The 22,107-nt window shown below is 40.8% G+C and overlaps 1 protein-coding gene across 1 annotated transcript; it reads left to right on the top strand.

Moving 5' to 3' along the window:
* Positions 1-9,234: 9,234 nt before the first annotated feature.
* Positions 9,235-20,905, top strand: gpr171 (G protein-coupled receptor 171). Its single transcript, XM_010867252.3, has 3 exons — positions 9,235-9,342; positions 19,081-19,486; positions 19,665-20,905. Exons 2-3 carry the CDS (start codon positions 19,116-19,118, stop codon positions 20,338-20,340), a joined length of 1,047 nt encoding a protein of 348 aa, XP_010865554.1. The 5' UTR covers positions 9,235-9,342; positions 19,081-19,115; the 3' UTR covers positions 20,341-20,905.
* Positions 20,906-22,107: the final 1,202 nt, after the last annotated feature.

Below are 22,107 nucleotides of genomic sequence, written 5' to 3'. Positions count from 1 at the left end.
ATTTTTATTTGACAAAACATCATTGCTCATACATGTACATGTACCAAAGTTATCAGGTTTTTTTTACAACATGTTTACACCAATCGTGATATATTCAAGCTAGCCATGGTGTCTTATTTACCCAGGTTTATTTTGTTGCTTCATGATACCAGCATCACCCACACGACGTGTGTATTTAAGTAATGCTGTGGTGGATCACAAACCTTGTGTAAAACATGGGATGTTTACTAAGGAACGTTTTTATTTTGTAGACCGATACAATGGGCAGATGTGATCTTAAGACCTGTTTCATGTTAAAATAATTATGGGCTGAAGTCCCAACCCCCTGTTTATATCTTACACTAAAAAGCAAAGTGAATGCTCTTACATGTGAAATTCTATACTTGTTAATCACACATTGCACAACTCCATGTTACACAAGCATTGTAAAAAACATGAAAGGTTAACATCTATTACAGCCTCATCTTATCGTAACATCAAATGCCTGGTGAATTAGCATTCCTGAACCCATGGCGCCCCAGTATTAAACATCAAACTTATTGTTATTTATCGTAACATCAAATGTCTGGGAATTGAACATTCCCAAACCCTGGTGTCCTATTGTTAAACATTAAAGCAACCATAAATTACATACCACACACCCCCTATACCATATTTCATCCCTTGGACATACATACGTCATACCGAAAGGTCTGCCCAAAACATGCATAATACCATAAGTCCCACCGCTAGCATACATCACACCAGAAGTTCCATCCTAACATATGTCACACCAGATTGACACGCCTACCTGTCAATCAATCACCAAATGTGACAGTTCCCGTCCTACATTAAAACTACTTACATTAACTGCTTGATTAAACAAGTTCCTGTTATCGTTCAAGTCACCTTGTGTTTGACCTACTTTGCATACGTTGAAGCATCCAATTCTTAAGTAGTTTTATGGACACATTTCTGTTTACATGTTCTGCCTTTATTTAATTGATTATATTATTTAATTTCCAACACATTATACTTAAATGTCAGAAAATTTCATTTTATTTAAACTGTTTCTATTAGGCTATATTTTACTCTTGTCTGTAACACTGTTGTCCCCCAATGTTGGTTAATAATCTCTACTGTTTCAAGTTTCAAAGTTTAAAGGTTGTGGGCTGGTCAGCAGAGTGGCAGCTGGAACCATCAGATATTGTCAGGGACAGCTACGAGTCTTTCAAGCATGGTACTTCAGAGGTGTGGGCCAAGACCTCATGTCCTCCTAAGTTTAAACAGAGCAAAACCTTATGAGTATTGCCAGCAGAGTTCACTCCAATTGCACGATGGGCGCAACAGAGAGACAACAACAAGCCAGTGACTTCTCCCTCGGATGGCATTGGAGTGAGGGCATCCCAGTGGCAATGAGAGCCCACCCGGCAAGACCGCATGGGTGGACAGTATCAAGCCTTTCCGCTAACTTTCACACCCCTGGGCCAGATTGCACTTAATAATAGATAATGTTGAAGAGATGAGTCTTTTGTTGACACTTGAAAGTTTGCATTTCTAACATTCATTGGCAGATCATTCCACAATAGTGGAACCCTATAAGAGAAAGCCCTGCCTCCAACTGATTGTTTAGAAATTCTAGGTGCAATTAGAAGGCCTGCTTCTTGCAATCTTAGGTTACGTCTAGGTATGTATGGCTGGATCATTTCAGCAAGTAAGGTCAGTAAGAGCAAGTCCATGTATTGCTTTATACGTTAACAATAAAACCTTAAAAACAGCCCTAGCCCTAACAGGCAGCCAATGTGAACAGGCTAGTACTGGAGTAACACATCCAAATTTTGTAGTTCTTGTTAGGATTCTAGCAGCTGTGTTCAGCACTAATTAAAGTTTATTTATTTATTTATCAATTGATTTATCAAGGTAACCAGAGCGAAGCACTGCAGTAATCTAATCTAGAAGTAACAAAAGCTTTTCTCCATCACTTTTTGATAAAACGTTTCTGATTTTTTGAAATGTTCTGAAGATGGAATAAAGCAGCTCTTGAGATACACCGATCAGCCATAACATTATGACCACCTGCCTAATATTGTGTAGGTCACCCTTTTGCTGCCAAAACAGCCCTGACCTGTCGAGACGTGGACTCCCCTAGACCTCTGAAGGTGTGCTGTGGTATCTGGCACCAAGACGTTAACAGCAGATCCTTTAAGTCCTGTTAGTTGCGAGGTGTGGCCTCCATGGATCAGACCTGTTTGACCATCACATCCCACAGATGCTCGATTGGATTGAGATATGGGGAATTTGGAGGTCAAATCAACACATTGAACTCGTTGTTGTGTTCCTCAAGCCACTCCTGAACCATTTTTGCTTTGTGGTAGAGCACATAATCCGGCTGAAATTGGCCAATGCTATCAGGGAATACCGTTGCAATGAATGAACTTCCTCTTCATCTTCAGCTTTCTAATGGACGCCTGAAGATTTTGTGCCAAAATTGCCTGGTATTTGGAACTGTTCAAAATTCCCTCCACCCTGACTAAGGCCCTGGTTCCAGCTGAAGAAAAACAGCTCCAAAGCATGATGCTGCCACCACCATGATTCACTGTGTGTATGGGTTTCTTTGGGTTATGTGCAGTGTTGTTAATGCTTTTGAAGCTTTCTGCGGACCATGGATTTTACTCTGAGGTGCAACCAAGAAAATGTCAGGAAAATCCTACTATAACAGCTGAACTTTATTTGTGATTAATCAGAGTCACTTTAAATGATGGCAGGTGTGAAACAACTTTTATTTAACATGAGTTTGAATTTGATTGGTTAATTCTGAACACAGCCACATCCCCATTTATAAGAGGGTGTGCACACTTATGTAACCAGGTTATTGTAAGGCTTTTATTTTAACATTTTAATTTTTTCCCCTAGAAGATTTCACTTTTTTTTTCAATTGAATTGTTCACATTATAGGTCGCATTTTAACAGGGGTGTGTAGACTTTTTTTTATATCCACTGTAGCTACTTACACTCTCATTCTTGACTGATGGTGGCACATCCATTACTTAGCTAGCTACTTGCAGACCCTATGGTGAAGACTAACATAGATTGTGCAAATCATTTTTGCAGGCGTTCTTCCTTTCAAATCATTCACTAACACTTTTTCACACAGCCATAGGAACGACTATGTTATGAAGCAAGCATGCTACTAGTACTGTAACATTTGTTGGATTAAACAGAAAAAAAACATAGCTAGCTAATTACGCCTTACCTATGTTTTCAGCCAGAAGAAAGCTTATATTTTATCACATTTGTTCGTTCTGTAGCTATGAAAATATACTGACGTTTATACACGTTGTACTTACTGTGAAAACAAAACTTACAGCTACATTAATACACTTAGCTAGCCTACACACATTGCTCGTCATGAAAGAATGAATGAGAATGTTGGATTCGGGCCGCAACAGAGACTTGACAAGTTCCAAAGCGAAGTAAGTATTACGCAAAACAACATTATTGGGGGTGACACTTTAACCCGTTTCTAATATTGGGGGTGACATGTCACCTCGGCTCCTATGCCCTTGGGCTGGGGGAGGGGGAGCATTGGGTTGTGTGCTGGAGCTAGAGTATAGATTGGTAACAGCGTTTGGTGAGATGATGTCACACATGGCAGCACGGTCGGGAGGGGAGAGCCCTATTGAGCCAGCCGGTGTGGCTGCGCCTCCTGTTGTCGACTGTGTGGAGTCGAGCCGTGCCCAGGTAAGAGACCTCCAGAGATCCTTGCCTGATAAGTATGATGCTAATCCGGAAGGTTGTCATGGTTTTCGTTCTTGGGAACCTTTCTTTTTAAAATTGTCTGCCATCATTACTGCAACGACTATTACTAGCCTGTTCAACCTCTCATTCATCTCATCAGAAATACACAGAGATTGAAAAGTTGCTTTTCCTTTTTAAGAGGGAGACACTCTTTGACTCAAATACAGACCTATCTCCATCTTTCCTTACCTTTCAAAAATCTTCGAAAGCCAGGTTAACCAAAAGATAATGAGCAATATTGAATCACATTGTACCCTCTCCGTTATCCAAGCCAACCATGGGTGTATCTCAGGCACACTCAAGGTCTTAAACGATATAATAACTGCCACTGATAAAACACAATACTGTGTAGCCATCTTCTTCGATTTGGCCAAAGCCTTCGACACTGTGAAACACCTAATTCTCATTGGCTGACTCAACAGCCTTGGGTTCTCAAATGACTGCCTCGCTTGGTTTGTAAGTGTGTTAAATCGGAGGGCCTGCTGTCTTGGCCCATGGCTGTGCCACAGTTCAATTCTTGGGCTGACAGTATTCTCTAAATATATTTCAATGATGTCACTTGCCGCTGTTGACTCTCTGATACACCTCTATGCAGACGACACCATTCTGTATACATCTGGCCCTTCACAGAACACTATGTTAACTAACCTCCGAAAGAGTATTAATTCCTCTCAGTAATAGGATTTACAATCAGAAGCCTTCAAACATAAATAGCAGTTGGTTATTTAGATTTATTCGGTTGCACGGGAGCAAGTCAACAGCACGTCAGAATCAGAGGATACACTAATGGCCCTTTTCCATTGCATGGTACCGACTCGACTTGATGCTACTTGCCTCGCCTTCACAGTTTTTTGGGGGGCAAAAGTTAGTATAGTACCTGGTACCAGATACTTTGTTTTTAATACCTGTTCCGTCGAAGTTCCAAGTGAGCTGAGGCGATTCCTAAAGGTGATGTGAAAACATGGAAGACTTCTGATTGGACAAGAGTGACTCAAAGCGTGCAGCAAAGCAAAACAAGCTGTTCTGCTGTTAGCAGTCCAGTGTCAGAGAATTATTTCATGAGATGAGAATGGCACGTTTTTGTGGTTCTGTCCCAGGAGTCCTTGCATTGAAATGGGTTAATGTCAGTGCCCATGCATAGGACCAGACTCATAATTTAATCATGTTTTCCCAAAACCCCTCTCGGTTTGGACCTATGGCATCGAAATCAACTTGTTATCCCAGTGAGAGACCAGCAAAGACCCACCATTTTTGTAGCCTATTCACTTGGACAAAAGGACCTTGTCTATTTCCTCCTCTGGGGTTTCTATAGGCTAATTTGCATACATTGCAGTGGTCAAAGTAGTAATGTCAAGTCAAACAGAAGTAACCTACCAAGCTTTCTAACCATTTTTGCAGTCTGCAATGTAAGATAAAAGTTACTGCTCACACGTGCTTCCTTGTGATGTCATTTACAGGAAATCCTCCAAATCTCTCCTGAACACACTAAATTTTGTTTACCACAGTGCCATCCATTTGGTCACCAATGTTACATATAATACCCACCACTGTAACCTCTATGCACTTGTTGGCAGGCCCCTGCTACACAGCTCATCTATTAGTCATTGCTAGGTCAATGGAAGAAAGATGGGCTCATCGGACCAGGCGACCTTTCTTCCACTGCCCCCCAAGGTCCAGTTCCAGTAGGCACTTTCCACAGTGGGTAGAGGCCATCTGGGGCACTCTGAGCGATCTTCAGACCAATCAGGATCACTCTCAAACATAGCAGTTTTCAGAAAAAGGTTATCTTAAATTTGGCCGTTTGAATGTGTCTACTTCTCTGTAGCATGGAAAAGTCAGTTGGCAGCACTGATTGTTGTGGAAATTTACACAGAAATGAAAACTTGATAGCAAAAGTGAAGCTTTATTCAATAATGTATAAAATGGTTTACTGCCAGGGGAAATATGACTCACCTAACCCAGGCCAGTAAAAGCCTTTATCCTTCTAAACAGCCTGCTAAAATCAGGCTCCCTTCTATTCTCCTATTCTTTGGTCAATAAAATCACATAATATATGACAAAAAAAAATCCCTAAATGTATTTTTTAGGATATTCAATAATATAGACATTCCCCGTACAATCGTCCTATTTCAAATTAGATTCTGCCTGTCCTTTGTTTTTTCATAACGATTGCTATCTTTTACTCACTGACACAACGACACATTTATTCAAATAAATTGACTTACTACAATATTTCTTCCCCTAAAGAAATGTACCTGAGTTTTATGTTAGATTATTTGGTTGAATTTGGCTATAGATTCATACTGTATATCACTCCAGTTGCTTGTCACACTGCTTTGCTGCCTAAAAGCGCCTATCCAAAATATGTGTGTGAGATGGCTGCTTAAATGTTGTGTAGAATGTTGTGCGTTCTATCTGATCCTTTGTGATATATGTCATTTTGTTACCCCCGTCAAATATTTTAAAGGGCAAGGTGTATTTTAGGTTTAAATATTTCTCAGTGGTTCTAAAGTTTGTTCCCCATTAGTATGTTCCAAAGTGTGCTCTGCAAACTATCCTGGGTGGATGGTATCAACCTCAATCGCTAAAAGCAGCAGAAATGCAGAGAAAACATATTTTGGATCAGATCATTTGAGACCAAATTTTATACTACCAGAATATATTTATGTAAATAGAACCAGAATATATTTGTTATATTATATTCTTCCTCAAAATCATTCATATGTGGTAAAATCCTATTGTAATATATGTCCCTGTGAACTTGTCCCTGTGGTATTCTATATAAAGTACCTTATTTGTACATCTCAATGGCTTTACAATTTTGTAAATTAAGTAGTTAGCCCTGACTGGGACTCAAACCTGGCTCCAGCTACCATTATTTGAAGAGATGAACCTCTTGATGTGTTTGCTAATTAGGTTAAGGCCACTACAATTACAACTTAAGGCAGTAAAATAAGATAACCTGTACAAAATTACACCAAACAGGAACTAACTGGATATCTTTTGCTGCATTGTAATATAAGAAAATCTACAGTAATAGTGGAATGATAGTGTTTTACAACATTTCCTCATCACAGATATTTTGAGTGTGATGAGGAAATGCAAAATCAAAATCCCAACTTAAAATCTAGAATTTGCGTTTGACAGAAGGCCCACTCTTCCATTGGCTGCACTAAAGGACAATGTTCTGTCCTGAAACATGCAATAGCAGATGGGGCAAGTGAAATCAAACACATTTCCTGGTTCCTATAATCGTACACAGTTCACACAATTTCTGTTGAAACAAGAAAATAAGCACAGAAGGGAATCATTGTACAGTCTAAATTGTTTAAAAATCCAGAAATATTGTTTTATTGCACAGACACATTTGGTCTTGGCTTTAGGAAAAAAAGAAATAAAAATTTTAAAAAATATATATATACAGGTACTGGTCATGAAATTAGAATATCATCAAAAAGAATTACTGAAACATGTATTTCAGTAATTCCATTCAAAAAGTATATCATATTCATTCATTCCACACAGACTGATATATTTCAAATGTTTATTTCTTTTAATTGTGATGATTATAACTGACAACTAATGAAAATCCCAAATTCAGTATCTCAGAAAATTTGAATATTATTTAAGACCAATACATAAAAAAAGATTTTTAGAAATGTAGGCCAACTGAAAAGTATGAACATAAAAAGAATGAGCATGTACAGCACTCAATACTTAGTTGGGACTCCTTTTGCCTGAATTACTGCAGCAATGCGGTGTGGCATGGAGTCGATCAGTCTGTGGCACTGCTCAGGTTTTATGAGAGCCCAGGTTGCTCTGATAGTGGCCTTCAGCTCTTCTGCATTGTTGGGTCTGGCGTATCGCATCTTCCTCTTCACAATACCCCATAGATTTTCTATAGGGTTAAGGTTAGGCGAGTTTGCTGGCCAATTAAGAACAGGGATACCATGGTCCTTAAACCAGGTACTGGTAGCTTTGGCACTGTGTGCAGGTGTCAAGTCCTGTTGGAAAATGAAATATGCATCTCCATAAAGTTGACCAGCAGCAGGAAGCATGAAGTGCTCTAAAACTTCCTGGTAGATGGCTGCATTGACCTTGGAGCTCAGAAAACACAGTGGACCAACACCAGCAGATGACATGGCACCCCAAACCATCACTGACTGTGGAAACTTTACACTGGACTTCAAGCAATGTGGATTCTGTGCCTCTCCTCTCTTCCTCCAGACTCTGGGACCTTGATTTCCAAAGGAAATGCTAAATTTACTTTAATCAGAAAACATAACTCAGCAGCAGTCCAGTCCTTTTTGTCTTTAGCCCAGGCGAGACGCTTCTGACGCTGTGTCTTGTTCAAGAGTGGCTTGACACAAGGAATGCGACAGCTGAAACCCATGTCTTGCATACGTCTGTGCGTGGTGTTTCTTGAAGCACTGACTCCAGCTGCAGTCCACTCTTTGTAAAATGTCCCCCACATTTTTGAATGGGTTTTGTTTCACAATCCTTTCCAAGGTGCGGTTATCACTATTGCTTGTACACTTTTTTCTACCACATCTTTTCCTTCCCTTCGCCTCTATTAATGTGCTTGGACACATAGCTCTGTGAACAGCCAGCCTCTTTAGATATGACCTTTTGTGTCTTGCCCTCCTTGTGTAAGGTGTCAATGGTCGTCTTTTGGACAGCTGTCAAGTCAAGTCTTCCCCATGATTGTGTTGCCAACAGAACTAGACTGAGAGACCATTTAAAGGCCTTTGCAGGGTTTTTTGGGTTAATTAGCTGATTAGAGTGTGGCACCAGGTGTCTTCAATATTGAACCTTTTCACAATATTCAAATTTTCTGAGATACTGAATTTGGGGTTTTCATAAGTTGTCATTTATAATCATCACAATTGAAAGAAATAAACACTTGAAATATATCAGTCTGTGTGGAATGAATGTATACATTATACAAGTTTCACTTTTTGAATGGAATTACTGAAATAAATCAATATTTTGATATTCTAATTTTATGACCTGTATGTGTGTGTATATATATATATATATATATATATATATACACACACCTCTGGAAAAAATTAAGAGATCACTGCACCTTTTTCTTTCCTTTCCAAAAAAGTTGAAATGGAAAGTTTTGAGTTTTTGAGGAACAGAAGCGTTCAATTTGCAGTGGTCTCTTAATTTTAACCCTTCTGTTCCTCACTCAAAACCTTCCTTTTCGACTTTTATAGAACGGAAAGAAAAAGGTGCATTGGTCTCTTAATATTTTCCAGAGCTGAATACTTCTTTTAAAACACTTCATACAGTGAGTCAGCCCAGACCAAAAAAAAACATTGGGTGCAGGGTTTTTTTGATACAGGAAAGTTGAGGTTAGCATGACGACAACAAGCTGATTACAGAGCAGGAAGACCTGTATGCAGCATTCATCTAATGGTTAACTGTTAGACGCCTGGGTGACAGAGAACAGACCATATAGGGCACACAGTGGATATGTTGGACTGGCAGTGAAAGCGTAATCACACAGGAGCTCCGGCTACCCAATTTCTTCAATCAGAAGACACTGAAAATAAGGTAGGTTCTATCTTCTAACACCATGTGTCCTTACCATAATTAATTATCCACTTTCTATTAGATTTGCTTCTCACACTTTACATATATATAAATATATATACACACACAGAAAGACAGCGAAATAATTAGAGAGACATTTATTTAGACATATAGTGCATAAAATACATTATGTTAGTTACCTGTAGGCACTCGTTGGTTTACAATAGCTAAAACATACATATCCCTGGTAAAGCTCTTTTGCCTTGCTGAGACCCAAACCTCAAATGCTTTAATTTCAAAGTCATACTACAGCAAGATTATATCAACAGCTAATCACTCTGCAATATAACATCTCCAGGCAACAAGGCCCCCCATAAGACCACATCCTGCCTTACTGCCCAAAACCTTCTACTCAAGTCTCCATTATGCCCACAGCCCACATCCTCAGTGCAGCCTCTCCAAACACTCTCACGGTTATAGTTTCGTTGCAAAAAAAAAGGAATCAATTAATGAAATCATGGCCAGCCAGCTATCCAGAGGAAACAATTGTATTTTGTCTAAATTCTTGGATGTGTTTTTTTTTACCTTGTCAATACGGCCTAAAACAGCTTTGTTGTTTGTGTATTGGGATTGGTGTGTAAATACTTGTGTCTAATTACACGTCTAATGTAAAGCACAGACATTAGTTAATTGAGTCGAAACTCTACTTTACTACTGAGCACTTCTAATTTTTAGCCATCAGTTCCTGTAGCAGATACCAGACAGCTGAAACCACAGAATGATGTCATATCCTTTTGAGCTGAGGGGGTCTTGTGGTCTAAGCTGCTGCTTTACATGCACATACTTTATTTTCTTCATTTTCTTTCAGGCTTTCTCTAATATAATAATCGAAAAACCAGAAATTAATAAAATAGACACAGCGCTTAGATTTTATCTCTAATGAAGAAGTTCAAGAAATATATACAGAACAGGCTGATGTTATTTGAAGTAAGGGCAGTGAATTCAGGAAGTGATATTAATAAAATAAATTATAATTTACCAACTTGGAAGTACATTTTAAAATACTTTTGTAACATTTGTAACATTGGATGGCATTATTTATTATTGAATGGGAAGATTATTTTCTGAGTCGACTGCCAATAGATGCCAAACATTTATAAAGAGTGCCACAACATTTTTGTAAATGATAAGCCTTATGTGGCAAGAAAGACCAGTTTTGACCCTAACCCCAAAGCATCCACTTTAAAAAACATTTCTTTCTTAATTTTCTATTTCAAAATGGAATTGTGTAAGGCCTTTTAACACAAAAACATGTGTTTCAGTCTATTGTAAAAATAGTGTCATACAGTGAAATTGAGAATGGAAATAGTTTTTGTTGTCGTCAAAAATTCATGGCTGGTTCATCTGGGAGTGTGCTTTAAATTTAAATGTGAGAATCAGCGTTTCCTCTTCAGTTGTATTTTTTAAAAGATTCAGCGTAGTCAGCATCTCACAGCTGAAGAGAAAAGCAACTACCAAGAGATGCTGTAGGAGTTTGACTACATTGTCTCCCATTTTGAATACAGCCATAGTCAATGTTATGTACTAAGATCGCTGCAGAAGAAGTTTTACACTCCCTTTAAGTTTTCTAAACTTATGAAATGTGTATGGCCTAACCAATTCTTTGGAAAAACTACACTAAAGTGTTTATAAAGTTTATTTAAATTAATTGTTGTCTCAATGATTACTCTGGAAAGTATGTTAAATAAAGGTCCTTAGAAATCAATTAATAATCGTCAGATAAATCATTTTGTGTGGCCTTATTTGAATTTAGGCTATTTATACTAAATACTTTCTTGAACTTTTGTGTGACCAGTGACGTTTTTACAAATAAGTGGACATGATCAGATCAGAAAGAGTTTTATTGCCAAATAAGTTGCACAACAAACAAGGAATTTGTTCTGGCCCATTAGTGCAACAATTTATAAAAATAAATTAAAAAAATGAATTAGAACAGTGGCCTCAGGGTAAAAACAGAGTTCAGCTCCTACTTGAGGTCCTGGGCAATGGTGGTGCCCAGAAAGTGAAAGGACTGCAGAGAGTTGACTGGGGAGCCGCTCACGGCAGTGGGGGGGCATTTGGGATTCTCCTGAAGTCCACTGTCATAGCCATTGTCTTTAGGGCGTTGAGCTCCATGTTGTTCTGACTGCACCAGGACCTGGTGTTGGTGGCTGGACACACTGGGAGAAGGTATGTTGTCACCTCCAACTGTCGATGCTTGTACAATGAACACTGACATTGTTTTGATGGGGTCAAAGTAGTGGGACCCTTTTCATAACCACAGAAAACAGAATAAACATAAACAACTTAACTGATTCTGGCAGATTCTGGCAAACCATCCGGCGCCTCAGGAGAGGGAAACAGTGCCCTACCAACGCTGTTTACAGTAGAGGTGGGCAGCTGTTGACCTCAACTGAGGATGTCGTCGGGCGGTGGAAGGAGTACTTCGAGGATCTCCTCAATCCCGCTGTCACTTCTTCCATTGAGGAAGCAGAGGATGAGGGCTCAGAGGTGGACTCGTCCATCACCCGGGCTGAAGTCACTGAGGTGGTCAAGAAACTCCTCGGTGGCAAGGCACCAGGGGTGGATGAGATCCGCCCTGAGTACCTCAAGTCTCTGGATGTTGTGGGGCTGTCTTGGTTGACACGCCTGTGCAACATCGCGTGGCAGTCGGGGACAGTGCCTCTGGGATGGCAGACCGGGGTGGTGGTCCCTCTTTTTAAGAAGGGGGACCGGAGGGTGTATTCCAACTATAGGGGGATCACACTTCTCAGCCTCCCCGGGAAAGTCTATGCCAGGGTTCTGGAGAGGAGAATACGGCCGATAGTAGATCCTCGGATTCAGGAGGAACAGTGTGGTTTTCGTCCGGGCCGTGGAACACTGGACCAGCTCTATACCCTCTACGGGGTGTTGGAGGGTTCATGGGAGTTTGCCCAACCAATCCACATGTGTTGTGTGGATTTGGAGAAGGCATTCGACTGTGTCCCTCGCGGCATCTTGTGGAGGGTGCTTGGGGAATATGGGATCCTGGGTCCTTTGCTAAGGGCTGTCAGGTCCCTGTACAACCGAAGCAGGAGCTTGGTCCGCATTGCCGGCAGTAAGTCAGACTTGTTCCCAGTGCATGTTGGACTCCGGCAGGGCTGCCCTTTGTCACCGGTTCTGTTCGTAATTTTTATGGACAGAATTTCTAGGCGCAGCCAGGGGCCGGAGGGTGTCAGGTTTGGGGACCACACAATTTCGTCTCTGCTTTTTGCAGATGATGTTGTCGTGTTGGCCCCTTCTAACCAGGACCTTCAGCATGCGCTGGGACGGTTTGCAGCCGAGTGTGAAGCGGTGGGGATGAAAATCAGTACCTCCAAATCCGAGGCCATGGTCCTCAGTCGGAAAAGGGTGGCTTGCCCACTTCAGGTTGGTGGAGAGTGCCTGCCTCAAGTGGAGGAGTTTAAGTATCTAGGGGTCTTGTTCACGAGTGAGGGAAGGATGGAACGGGAGATTGACAGACGGGTCGGTGCAGCTTCTGCAGTAATGCAGTCGATGTATCGGTCTGTCGTGGTGAAGAAAGAGCTGAGCCGCAAGGCGAAGCTCTCGATTTAACAGTCAATCTACGTTCCTACTCTTACCTATGGTCATGAGCTTTGGGTCATGACCGAAAGGACAAGATCCCGGATACAGGCGGCTGAAATGAGCTTTCTCCGCAGGGTGGCCGGGCGATCCCTTAGAGATAGGGTGAGAAGCTCGGTCACCCGGGAGGAGCTCAGAGTAGAGCCGCTGCTCCTCCACATCGAGAGGGGTCAGCTGAGGTGGCTTGGGCATCTTTTTCGGATGCCTCCGGAACGCCTTCCTGGGAAGGTGTTCCGGTCCCGTCCCACCGGGAGGAGACCCCGGGGAAGACCTAGGACACGCTGGAGGGACTATGTCTCCCGGCTGGCCTGGGAACGCCTCGGTGTCCCCCCGGAAGAGCTAGAGGAAGTGTCTGGGGAGAGGGAAGTCTGGGCATCCCTGCTTAGACTGCTGCCCCCGCGACCCGGCCCCGGATAAGCGGAAGAAGATGGATGGATGGAACTTAACTGATCACAATGTCATCTGGACTATCCATTGACATATTTCAAAGACTCGTTGGTGCAGTTGTGCTTAAAAAGTTTGCATACCCTGGCCAAAATTGTGATATTTTGGCATTGATTTTGAAAATAAGATCATGCAAAAAACGGTCTTTTATTTAATGCTAGTGATCATATGAAGCTACAGTGGGGAGAACAAGTATTTGATACACTGCCGATTTTGCAGGTTTTCCTACTTACAAAGCATGTTGAGGTCTGTAATTTTTATCTAAAACAAAAATCCAGAAAATCACATTGTATGATTTTTAAATAAGGAATTTGAATTTTATTGCATGACATAAGTATTTGATCACCTACCAACAAGTAAGAATTCTGGCTCTCACAGACCTGTTAGTTTTTCTTTAAGAAGTCCTCCTGTTCTCCACTCATTACCTGTATTAACTGCACCTGTTTGAACTCGTTAGCTGTATAAAAGACACCTGTCCACACACTCAATCAAACAGACTCCAACTTCTCCACAATGGCCAAGACCAGAGAGCTGTGTAAGGACATCAGGGATAAAATTGTAGACCTGCACAAGGCTGGGATGGGCTACAGGACAATAAGCAAGCAACTTGGTGAGAAGGCAACAATTGTTGGCGCAATTATTAGAAAATGGTTCAAGATGATGGTCAATCTCCCTTGGTCTGGGGCTCCATGCAAGATCTCAACTCGTGGGGCATCAATGATCATGAGGAAGGTGAGGGATCAGCCCAGAACTACACGGCAAGACCTGGACAATGACCTGAAGAGAGCTGGGACCACAGTTTCAAAGAAAACCATTAGTAACACACTACGCCGTCATGGATTAAAATCCCGCAGGGCACGCAAGGTCCCCCTGCTCAAGCCAGCGCATGTCCAGGCCCATCTGAAGTTTGCCAATGACCATCTGGATGATCCAGAGGAGGAATGGGAGAAGGTCATGTGGTCTGGTGAGACAAAAATAGAGGTTTTTGGTCTAAACTCCACTCGCCGTGTTTGGAGGAAGAAGAAGGATGAGTGCAAGCATCCCAACCATGAAGCATGGAGGTGGAAACATCATTCTTTGGGAAGGCTTTTCTGCAAAGGGGACAGGACGACTGCACCATATTGAGGGGAGGATGGATGGGGCCATGTATCAAGAGATTTTGGCCAACAACCTCCTTCCCTCAGTAAGAGCATTGAAGGTGGATCGTGGCTGGGTCTTCCAGCATGACAACAACCCAAAACACACAGCCAGGACAACTAAAGAGTGGCTCTGTAAGAAGCATTCTCAAGGTCCTGAAGTGGCCTAGCCAGTCTCCAGACCTGAACCCAATAGAAAATCTTTGGAGGGAGCTGAAAGTCTGTACTGCCCAGCGACAGCCCCGAAACCTGAAGGATCTGGAGAAGGTCTGTATGGAGGAGTGGGCCAAAATCCCTGCTGCAGTGTGTGCAAACCTGGTCAAGAACTACAGGAAACATATGATCTCTGTAATTGCAAACAAATGTTTCTGTACCAAATATTAAGTTCTGCTTTTCTGATGTATCAAATACTTATGTCATGCAATAAAATGCAAATGAATTACTTAGAAATCATACAATGTGAATTATCTGGATTTTTGTTTTAGATTCCGTCACTCACAGTTGAAGAGTACCTATGATAAAAATTACAGACTTCTACATGCTTTGGTAGTGGGAAAACCTGCAAAATCGGCAGTGTATCAAATACTTATTCTCCCCACTGTATTTATTATCACATAGTTGTTTGGCTCCTTTTTAAATAATAATGATAACAGAAAATTCCCAATGGCCCTGATCAAAAGTTTACATACCCTTGAATGTTTGGCCTTGATACAGGCACACAAGGTGATACACACAGATGAAAATGGCAATTAAAGGAGAATTTCCCACATCTATGGCTTTTTAAATTGCAATTAGTGTTTGTGTATGCACACGTGGATGCACTGAGCAGGTTAGAATCATCCTCTCTGTGAAGCAGTGGCTCACTGAATCTTGTGAAACTGATGGCAAGATGAATGCAGCATGTTTTCAGAAAATACTGGCAGACAATTTGCAATCTTCTGCATGAAAGCTGTTTTGGGGTGTTATGGACGCTGTTCCCCTCGCTATGTTTGGAGAGGTGTCAACAAGAGAGGTGTCAACAAGCTATTTTTACAGAAGAAAAATTGCTTTTTAGCTAACTCTGGCGCATTTAAATTTTGAGTGTAAACAAAAAATGTTAATGAATGTGCATTGTCCCTTTTAAATAAATACATTAAAAAAACATTAAAAAAACAAGGCCTATAGTGAACAGAAGCTTGCAATGCAATGTAGTGTTCCTTAGCTTGCAAGGTGGCATTTTTTGTGTCTACTGTCTGAAAGGCACTCAATGCACATAGCTAATGTGTGGTTAATCCAGTAAGTTTGTTCTATGTTTTTGGTAGGGTTCACACACAATAGCTAAATTTACTGTAGCGATCAAACCGATAGCACAAACTAAAGTTTTACAGCACTACTGTTGGTGTCCCCCTCAAGAATTGTTCTTGAGAAAATTTCATGTAATTGTCCCCTCCAAAGTTGATATTAGATTTATGCCCCTGCTTAAGTCTCAAACAAAAACTTTGGAGAAACATAAAACACATCTAATAGAAACAAAGAAATATCGATTTAGGATTAATTTCAGTGAGCTGATCAAAATTTGCAAGATCATTCTCTGTCATTGGTAGCCTATATAACACCAATAAAATGAAATTTCGATATCTAGCGAAATAACAATCTAACAGCAGTACAGATAGCTTTCATTGACTAGCTAGCTAGCACACTTGATAAATGAGGTATCTAATGTTACATCACCTGTCCAATTTCTCAAACCTTATCTGCCAATATGTATCCTTGTTTTCCTCCGCTGTATTGGACGCTCCCTTTGCTTCTGTATATTTTTGTTTCTTATTAATTTTCAATCTCCTTCGCTAGTAGGGCCTGCAAGCGCAATTACTTCCTCAGAAATAGTGGGGGCATGTTTGTAACTCTCAGTTTACCAGCACTCAAAGCTTCACCTCAAACACCTTCATGGATGTACACGCCTATGAACGTCCCGGGATTGTAGGTTTTACTTGCAACCAAGGCAGTGGGGATAATGTCAGTCCTGACACTCTGCCAGCTGTATTTACATCTTATAACATCCAAGTGAAAGATATAATACCAACTTAAAAAGTATTACAAATTAAAAAACAGAATCACTGAGTTGGAAAAATAATGACTTGTAAACCCAACCAGGTGTAGTTAATCACCTTCTCAATAGCACACAAAGCAAACTGACTTTCAACTGTGATCAGCTGTGGTCATTTTGATTAGCTCAGTATGAAACAAGCTTTTCCTGAAGCATTTCAGTCCTTGGTAGGGCAACTGAAGAAAACAATCAACTATGGGTGGCAAGACATTGTCAAAAGATCTCTGGGATAAAGTTGTGGACAGGCACAAGTCAGGAGATGGATCCTCCCTGGGTCAGGACGTCACTCCAAACTGGATGAAAGAGCCAGGAGGAAACTGGTCAGAGAGGCTACCAAGAGGCCTACAGCAACTCTGAAGCAGTTGCAGGAATTCATGACAACAATATCATTGTCATTGTGTGCATGTGACAACAATATCAACAAAAGCTGTAATTAAAGCAAAAGGTGGTTCAACAAAATACTGACACAAGGGGGTGATCCTTTTTCCAACTCAGTGATATTTTTTAAATTGTTTTGTTTTTTCTGACATGTTGGTGTTATATCTTTTACTTGGATGTTATAAGTTGCACTGGTTAAATACAGCTGAATGAAAAAAACTGTCCATCTTCATTTCAGGCTGCAAAGCAACAGAATGTGATTATTTTAAAGGGGGGTGATTCTTTTCTATACCCACTGTACAGTTAGGTCTGTAAATATAATTTTCGACACTGACACAATTGACATCATTTTGTCTCTGTATGCCACCACAATGGATTTGAAATGAAACAACCAAGATGCAATTGAAGTGCAGACATTCAGCTTTAATAAGGGGTTGGACAAAAAGATTCTATGAAACATTTTGGAATTACAACCATTTTCATACAGAGTCCCCTTATTTCAGAGGCTCAAATGTAACTGGACAAATTAACACAATCATAAATACAATTTTCATTTTTAATACATTGTCGAGAATCCTTTGCAGGCAGTGACTACTTGAAGTCTGGAACACATGGACATCACCAAATGCTGGGTTTCCTCCTTTGTGATGCTTTGCCAAGCCTTTACTGTAGCTGTCTTCAGTTGTTGTTTGTTTGTGGGTCTTTCTACCATAGGTTTTGTCTTCAGCAAGAGACATGCATGCTTGATTGGGTTGAGATCAGGTGATTGACTCAGCCATTGCAGAATATTCCACTTCTTTGCCTTAAAAACTCCTGGTTTGCTTTCGCAATATGTTTTGGTTCATTGTCCATCTAACTGCACTGAATTTGTCTGAATTTGAGCAGTCAATATATCCCTATACACTTCAGAATTAATCCGTCTGCTTCTGTCTTCTGCCACATCATCAATAAACAATAAGTGACCCAGTCTTATGAATGGTTTGCACCTTGTTGTGAACCCTATGTACTTGCTCTCATGAAGTCTTCTCTTTATGGTAGACTTTGATAATGATATGCCTACCTCCTGGAGAGTGTTCTTCACTTGAGTGGATGTTGTGAAGGGGTTTATCTTCACCATGGAAAGGATCCTACGATCATCCACCACTGTTGTCTTCTGTGGACGTACAGGCCTTTTTGTGTTGCAGAGCTCACCAGTGCATTCTTTTTTCTCAGAATGTACCAAAGTGTTGATTTGGCAATAGTTCCTGCTATCGCTCTGGTGGATTTTTTATTTTTTTTGCAGCCTAAGGATGGCCTGTTTCACTTGCATTGAGAGCTCCTTTCACCGCATGTTGTGGGTTCACAGCAACACTTTCCAAATGTGAATGCCACAACTGGAATCAACTCCAGAGCTTATATGATGGAATAGGCCACACCTGTCCATGAAACAGCTTTTGAGTCAATTGTCCAATTACTTTCGGTTTTACACAGAGTACTCTCAGCTATAAATACTGTACATTCATAAAGTTTTTAAAAGTATAAATAGCCCACACTTTAGATTTGGTCCCACAAAAACATGTATCTGTAAGTAGGTGGTTTATTAAGAACTTTATTAAACATCTTATTAATGTTCTTCTGAATCAATATTAAACTGTGACAGGGCGAGTGCCAATCGTGCGTAAAAATTAGGCAGTGGGTTGAAAACCAAGACTCAAGTGAAGACTGTTCAATACTTAATAAGCTTTCATAAATTCAGAACAACAGAAGTTCAAGCACCTCACGTTCAGGGATACAGAAACGATACAGAAACATTATCCGTGTTGTGCAGCACAAACACAATATATACTAAATGAATGACTAAGTGGAAACGGGTGCGTCTTTGGGGTGCGCTGCTGCCGTCACTCTCCAGCTGGTGGTTCGTACACCGGTGAGGTGGAGCGCTGGTTCGGAAGAGGAGCTGCGGTGCCAAACGGAGCCAAACGTCACATACACTCAAAGTTGTCAATACATTTCTAACATAAAAAAGGAAACTGCTTAATCATATGTAGTTATTGTAAAGTTTTCTTTCTGTTGTAGGTACATGTTGTGCGAGACCATCTACTTCCCAATTAATGATGGCACTTCCTACAAACACCACAAATGATGTCCTTCAATGTATCATCAATGACCAGATGGCGCCTTTCAGCGTGCTCTACATCCTGGTCTTTTTCATCAGTATGGCCTCCAACCTGGTGGCTCTTTGGGCATTCACACGGAGCTATGACGCCAAGAAGAGCATCCACGTCTACCTAGTCAATCTCTTGGCCTCTGACCTCTTGCTCACCCTGGCTCTGCCCTTCAAGGTTGCCAAAGACCTAGGCTTGGCTCCCTGGGGCCTCATGGTCTTCCATTGTCAGATGAGCGCTGTGGTCATCTACATCGGCATGTATGCTGCCATCCTCTTCCTCACCTTCATCAGCATTGACTGCTGTTTACAGATCAGGTACGACTAATTTTACTTTTATTTGTGTAATTCTTCCTTTACTATGGTGTTAGTATTATGGTTTGTTTTTCATTAACTTTATTATGACTTATCAAATTTATTGTAATATTTAGAGGATCTTTAAAAGTGACTGAGTGATTGATTGACTAATGGATTGGTTGGTTGATTAATTGATCAGCCAGAGCACCAGATGCTTACACATCCAGGAAGTGGGCTTTGCCAGGCTAATGTCGGTGATGGTGTGGCTACTCGTCCTTCTTGTCATGGTGCCAAACATGGCTCTACCCATTCTGGACATCCCCAAAAGGAAGTTCCTGAGCTGCTCCCACCTGAAGAGGCAGATGGGGCTCCAATGGCATGCTCTCGCTGTTTTTCTCTGCACCTTTCTGTTCCTAAACGCGTCCGTGGCAGTTCTTCTCTCCAATGGCCTGGTCCTGAAGAGGCTGCTGGTGAGCCAGAATGACCCTGAGAAACGGCGCAGCACCCACCGTGCCAATGCCAAGATTGCCACGGTAACGGCAGCGTTCGTGGTGTGCTTTGTGCCATACCACGTGGTAAGAACACCCTATACACTAGCTCAGACCGAAGTCATCACTCCAGACTGCCAGACCAGTAGGCGTCTCTTCCTGGCCAAGGAGTCCACATTACTGCTGGTGGTGCTGCACATCTGCCTGGACCCTGTGCTTTATTACTACCTCTGTAAGGCGTTCAGACAGAGGGTAAGGATTGTGTTCGAAAGTATAAGGAGCAGGAGGGATTTAAACACCAACCCAGTGCTGGGCCCTGCTGCTGAGAACTTGAAAATGCAGCCACTGACTTGTCAAGATAACATAGAAGAGAGAGAGCAAGACTGAGATATGGCCAGCAGCATAGCACCCTGAATTCCACATAACAATATTATGTATTTAAAGGTACATGCTTTAAACTGCCATGTGGTTTTCCTGTCAAATGGGCTGATGGTGAAGTGGATGTCCATTGTATACACATACCAAAGAAGTTTACAGATCACACCTCTAGTAACTTTGATAGGAACAGTGGCAAATTAGATAGGATACTGAAGCCTTGGAAAGGCTTGCACCAAACTATTTATGGTAAAGTTGACCTGGGAAACTCCCTGGTGATCTCACAGTTCAGTTATTTATTCATGCCACTACCTACCCCATGAAAATCTTTTTGCAAGTTATTTAATAAAAACAACATTTATTTGGAATATTTAATGTTACGCATGCAGGTATCCTGTATGTGTATTAGTGTTTTTCCACTCCTTCTGCCCTAATCACAGATGTCCCTTATGTTTCTGATTGTTGTCATTGTTAGAAAAAAATAGAGTATATACTTTATTAAACTTTTGGGTATACTTTGCCTGATTTATTGCTTTTTCCTTTGACCTTTGAGCCCTTAGGCAGGGCTAATTATAGATATTATTTTTTTACGACCATTAAGGTAATTTCCGGACTAGTCATATTTAGAACAGGTAATTCAGGGTTTTATGACCATCTCGCAGAATTGTGTATTAAAATGGTCTTATTGTACATAATTAGAAAAGTGTACATTGACTAAGGGATCACAAGTTGCCTTTGGAAGGTGGGGTTGGGCAGGGATGGTTTCACAGGGTCAAGCTTCCTCTCACATTAGGAAGAGACCTATGGGGTGATTTAAAGTTTTATGTCATTTGACCTTCTCAGGATGTGTAAGGGAACTGTGTATTAAAATGGTCTTATTGTGCATCTGTTTAGAAAGGTGTCTGTGCATTGACTAAGGGTAGTGGTCATGAGTTGCCCCCTCTTTCCCCAGAAGGGGGGTTGACCATGAACGGTTCCACAGAGTCATAGAGTCTTCTGGATCAATGGTGACTATATATAAACCTAAAATTAAAATTACACATTAAAATTACAAAACACGTTTTTCAACTGCTGGAAGGTCCAGCAACCAGAGCAGAAAATTGACATTTCAGAGGTGGTTCAAAATCTTCAACAGAATTAATCTTGTCTAATGAAAAACCAAATGGCAATGTGGTACCGTCTGCTAGCAGTACTCTCTTGTAATTTCTTCTTAAATTATACTGAGCGATAACATCTTCCTAGGAAAACACCCTTGGCAGAGATAGAAAATGCAGTGATGAACACAGATTGTAGAAAATCCATCCTGTACTCAGAGGTGGGTAGAGAACTGAAAATCTGTACTCAAGTAAAAGTATTGTTACTTGTCCTAAAATGTACTCAAGTAAAAGTTGAAGTACCACCTGAAAAAAACTAGTCAAATAAGAGTAAAAGAGTACTTGGTCAAAAAAGTACTTGAGTACTAGTTATATATTTTGTTCAAGACATTAGCACCATAGTAGCAACAGGGGAAAATTATTTAAGAAAGTACAAACACAAACTCAATTTTTAATGTTTGAATAGGCATTTGTTTTCCAGAGTCAGCTTATAGTCATGCAGAATAGAAAACAAAATAGTTGCTAACTAAAGTGCATTACTAAATAATAAAGTTTGAGTCAAGCCCAATGAACCACTAATAAAAAATATACTAACATGCTGTAGTGTTATTATATGTTGTACGTTAGCTAGAATATTACATTAACATTAGGACATATCACTGCATTTCGTTGTACTGTACTTGTT

Source organism: Esox lucius, chromosome 1 (genome assembly GCF_011004845.1).
Source record: "Esox lucius isolate fEsoLuc1 chromosome 1, fEsoLuc1.pri, whole genome shotgun sequence".
Lineage (NCBI taxonomy): Eukaryota > Metazoa > Chordata > Actinopteri > Esociformes > Esocidae > Esox > Esox lucius.
This window is presented reverse-complemented; position numbering and strand designations above follow the sequence as displayed.

Coding starts and splice junctions, on each gene's coding strand:
- gpr171 (XM_010867252.3), top strand. CDS start 19,116: ATGATGGCACTTCCTACAAACACCACAAATGATGTCCTTCAATGTATC. Junction 19,487..19,664: donor GACTGCTGTTTACAGATCAG/GTACGACTAATT, acceptor TTAATTGATCAG/CCAGAGCACCAGATGCTTAC.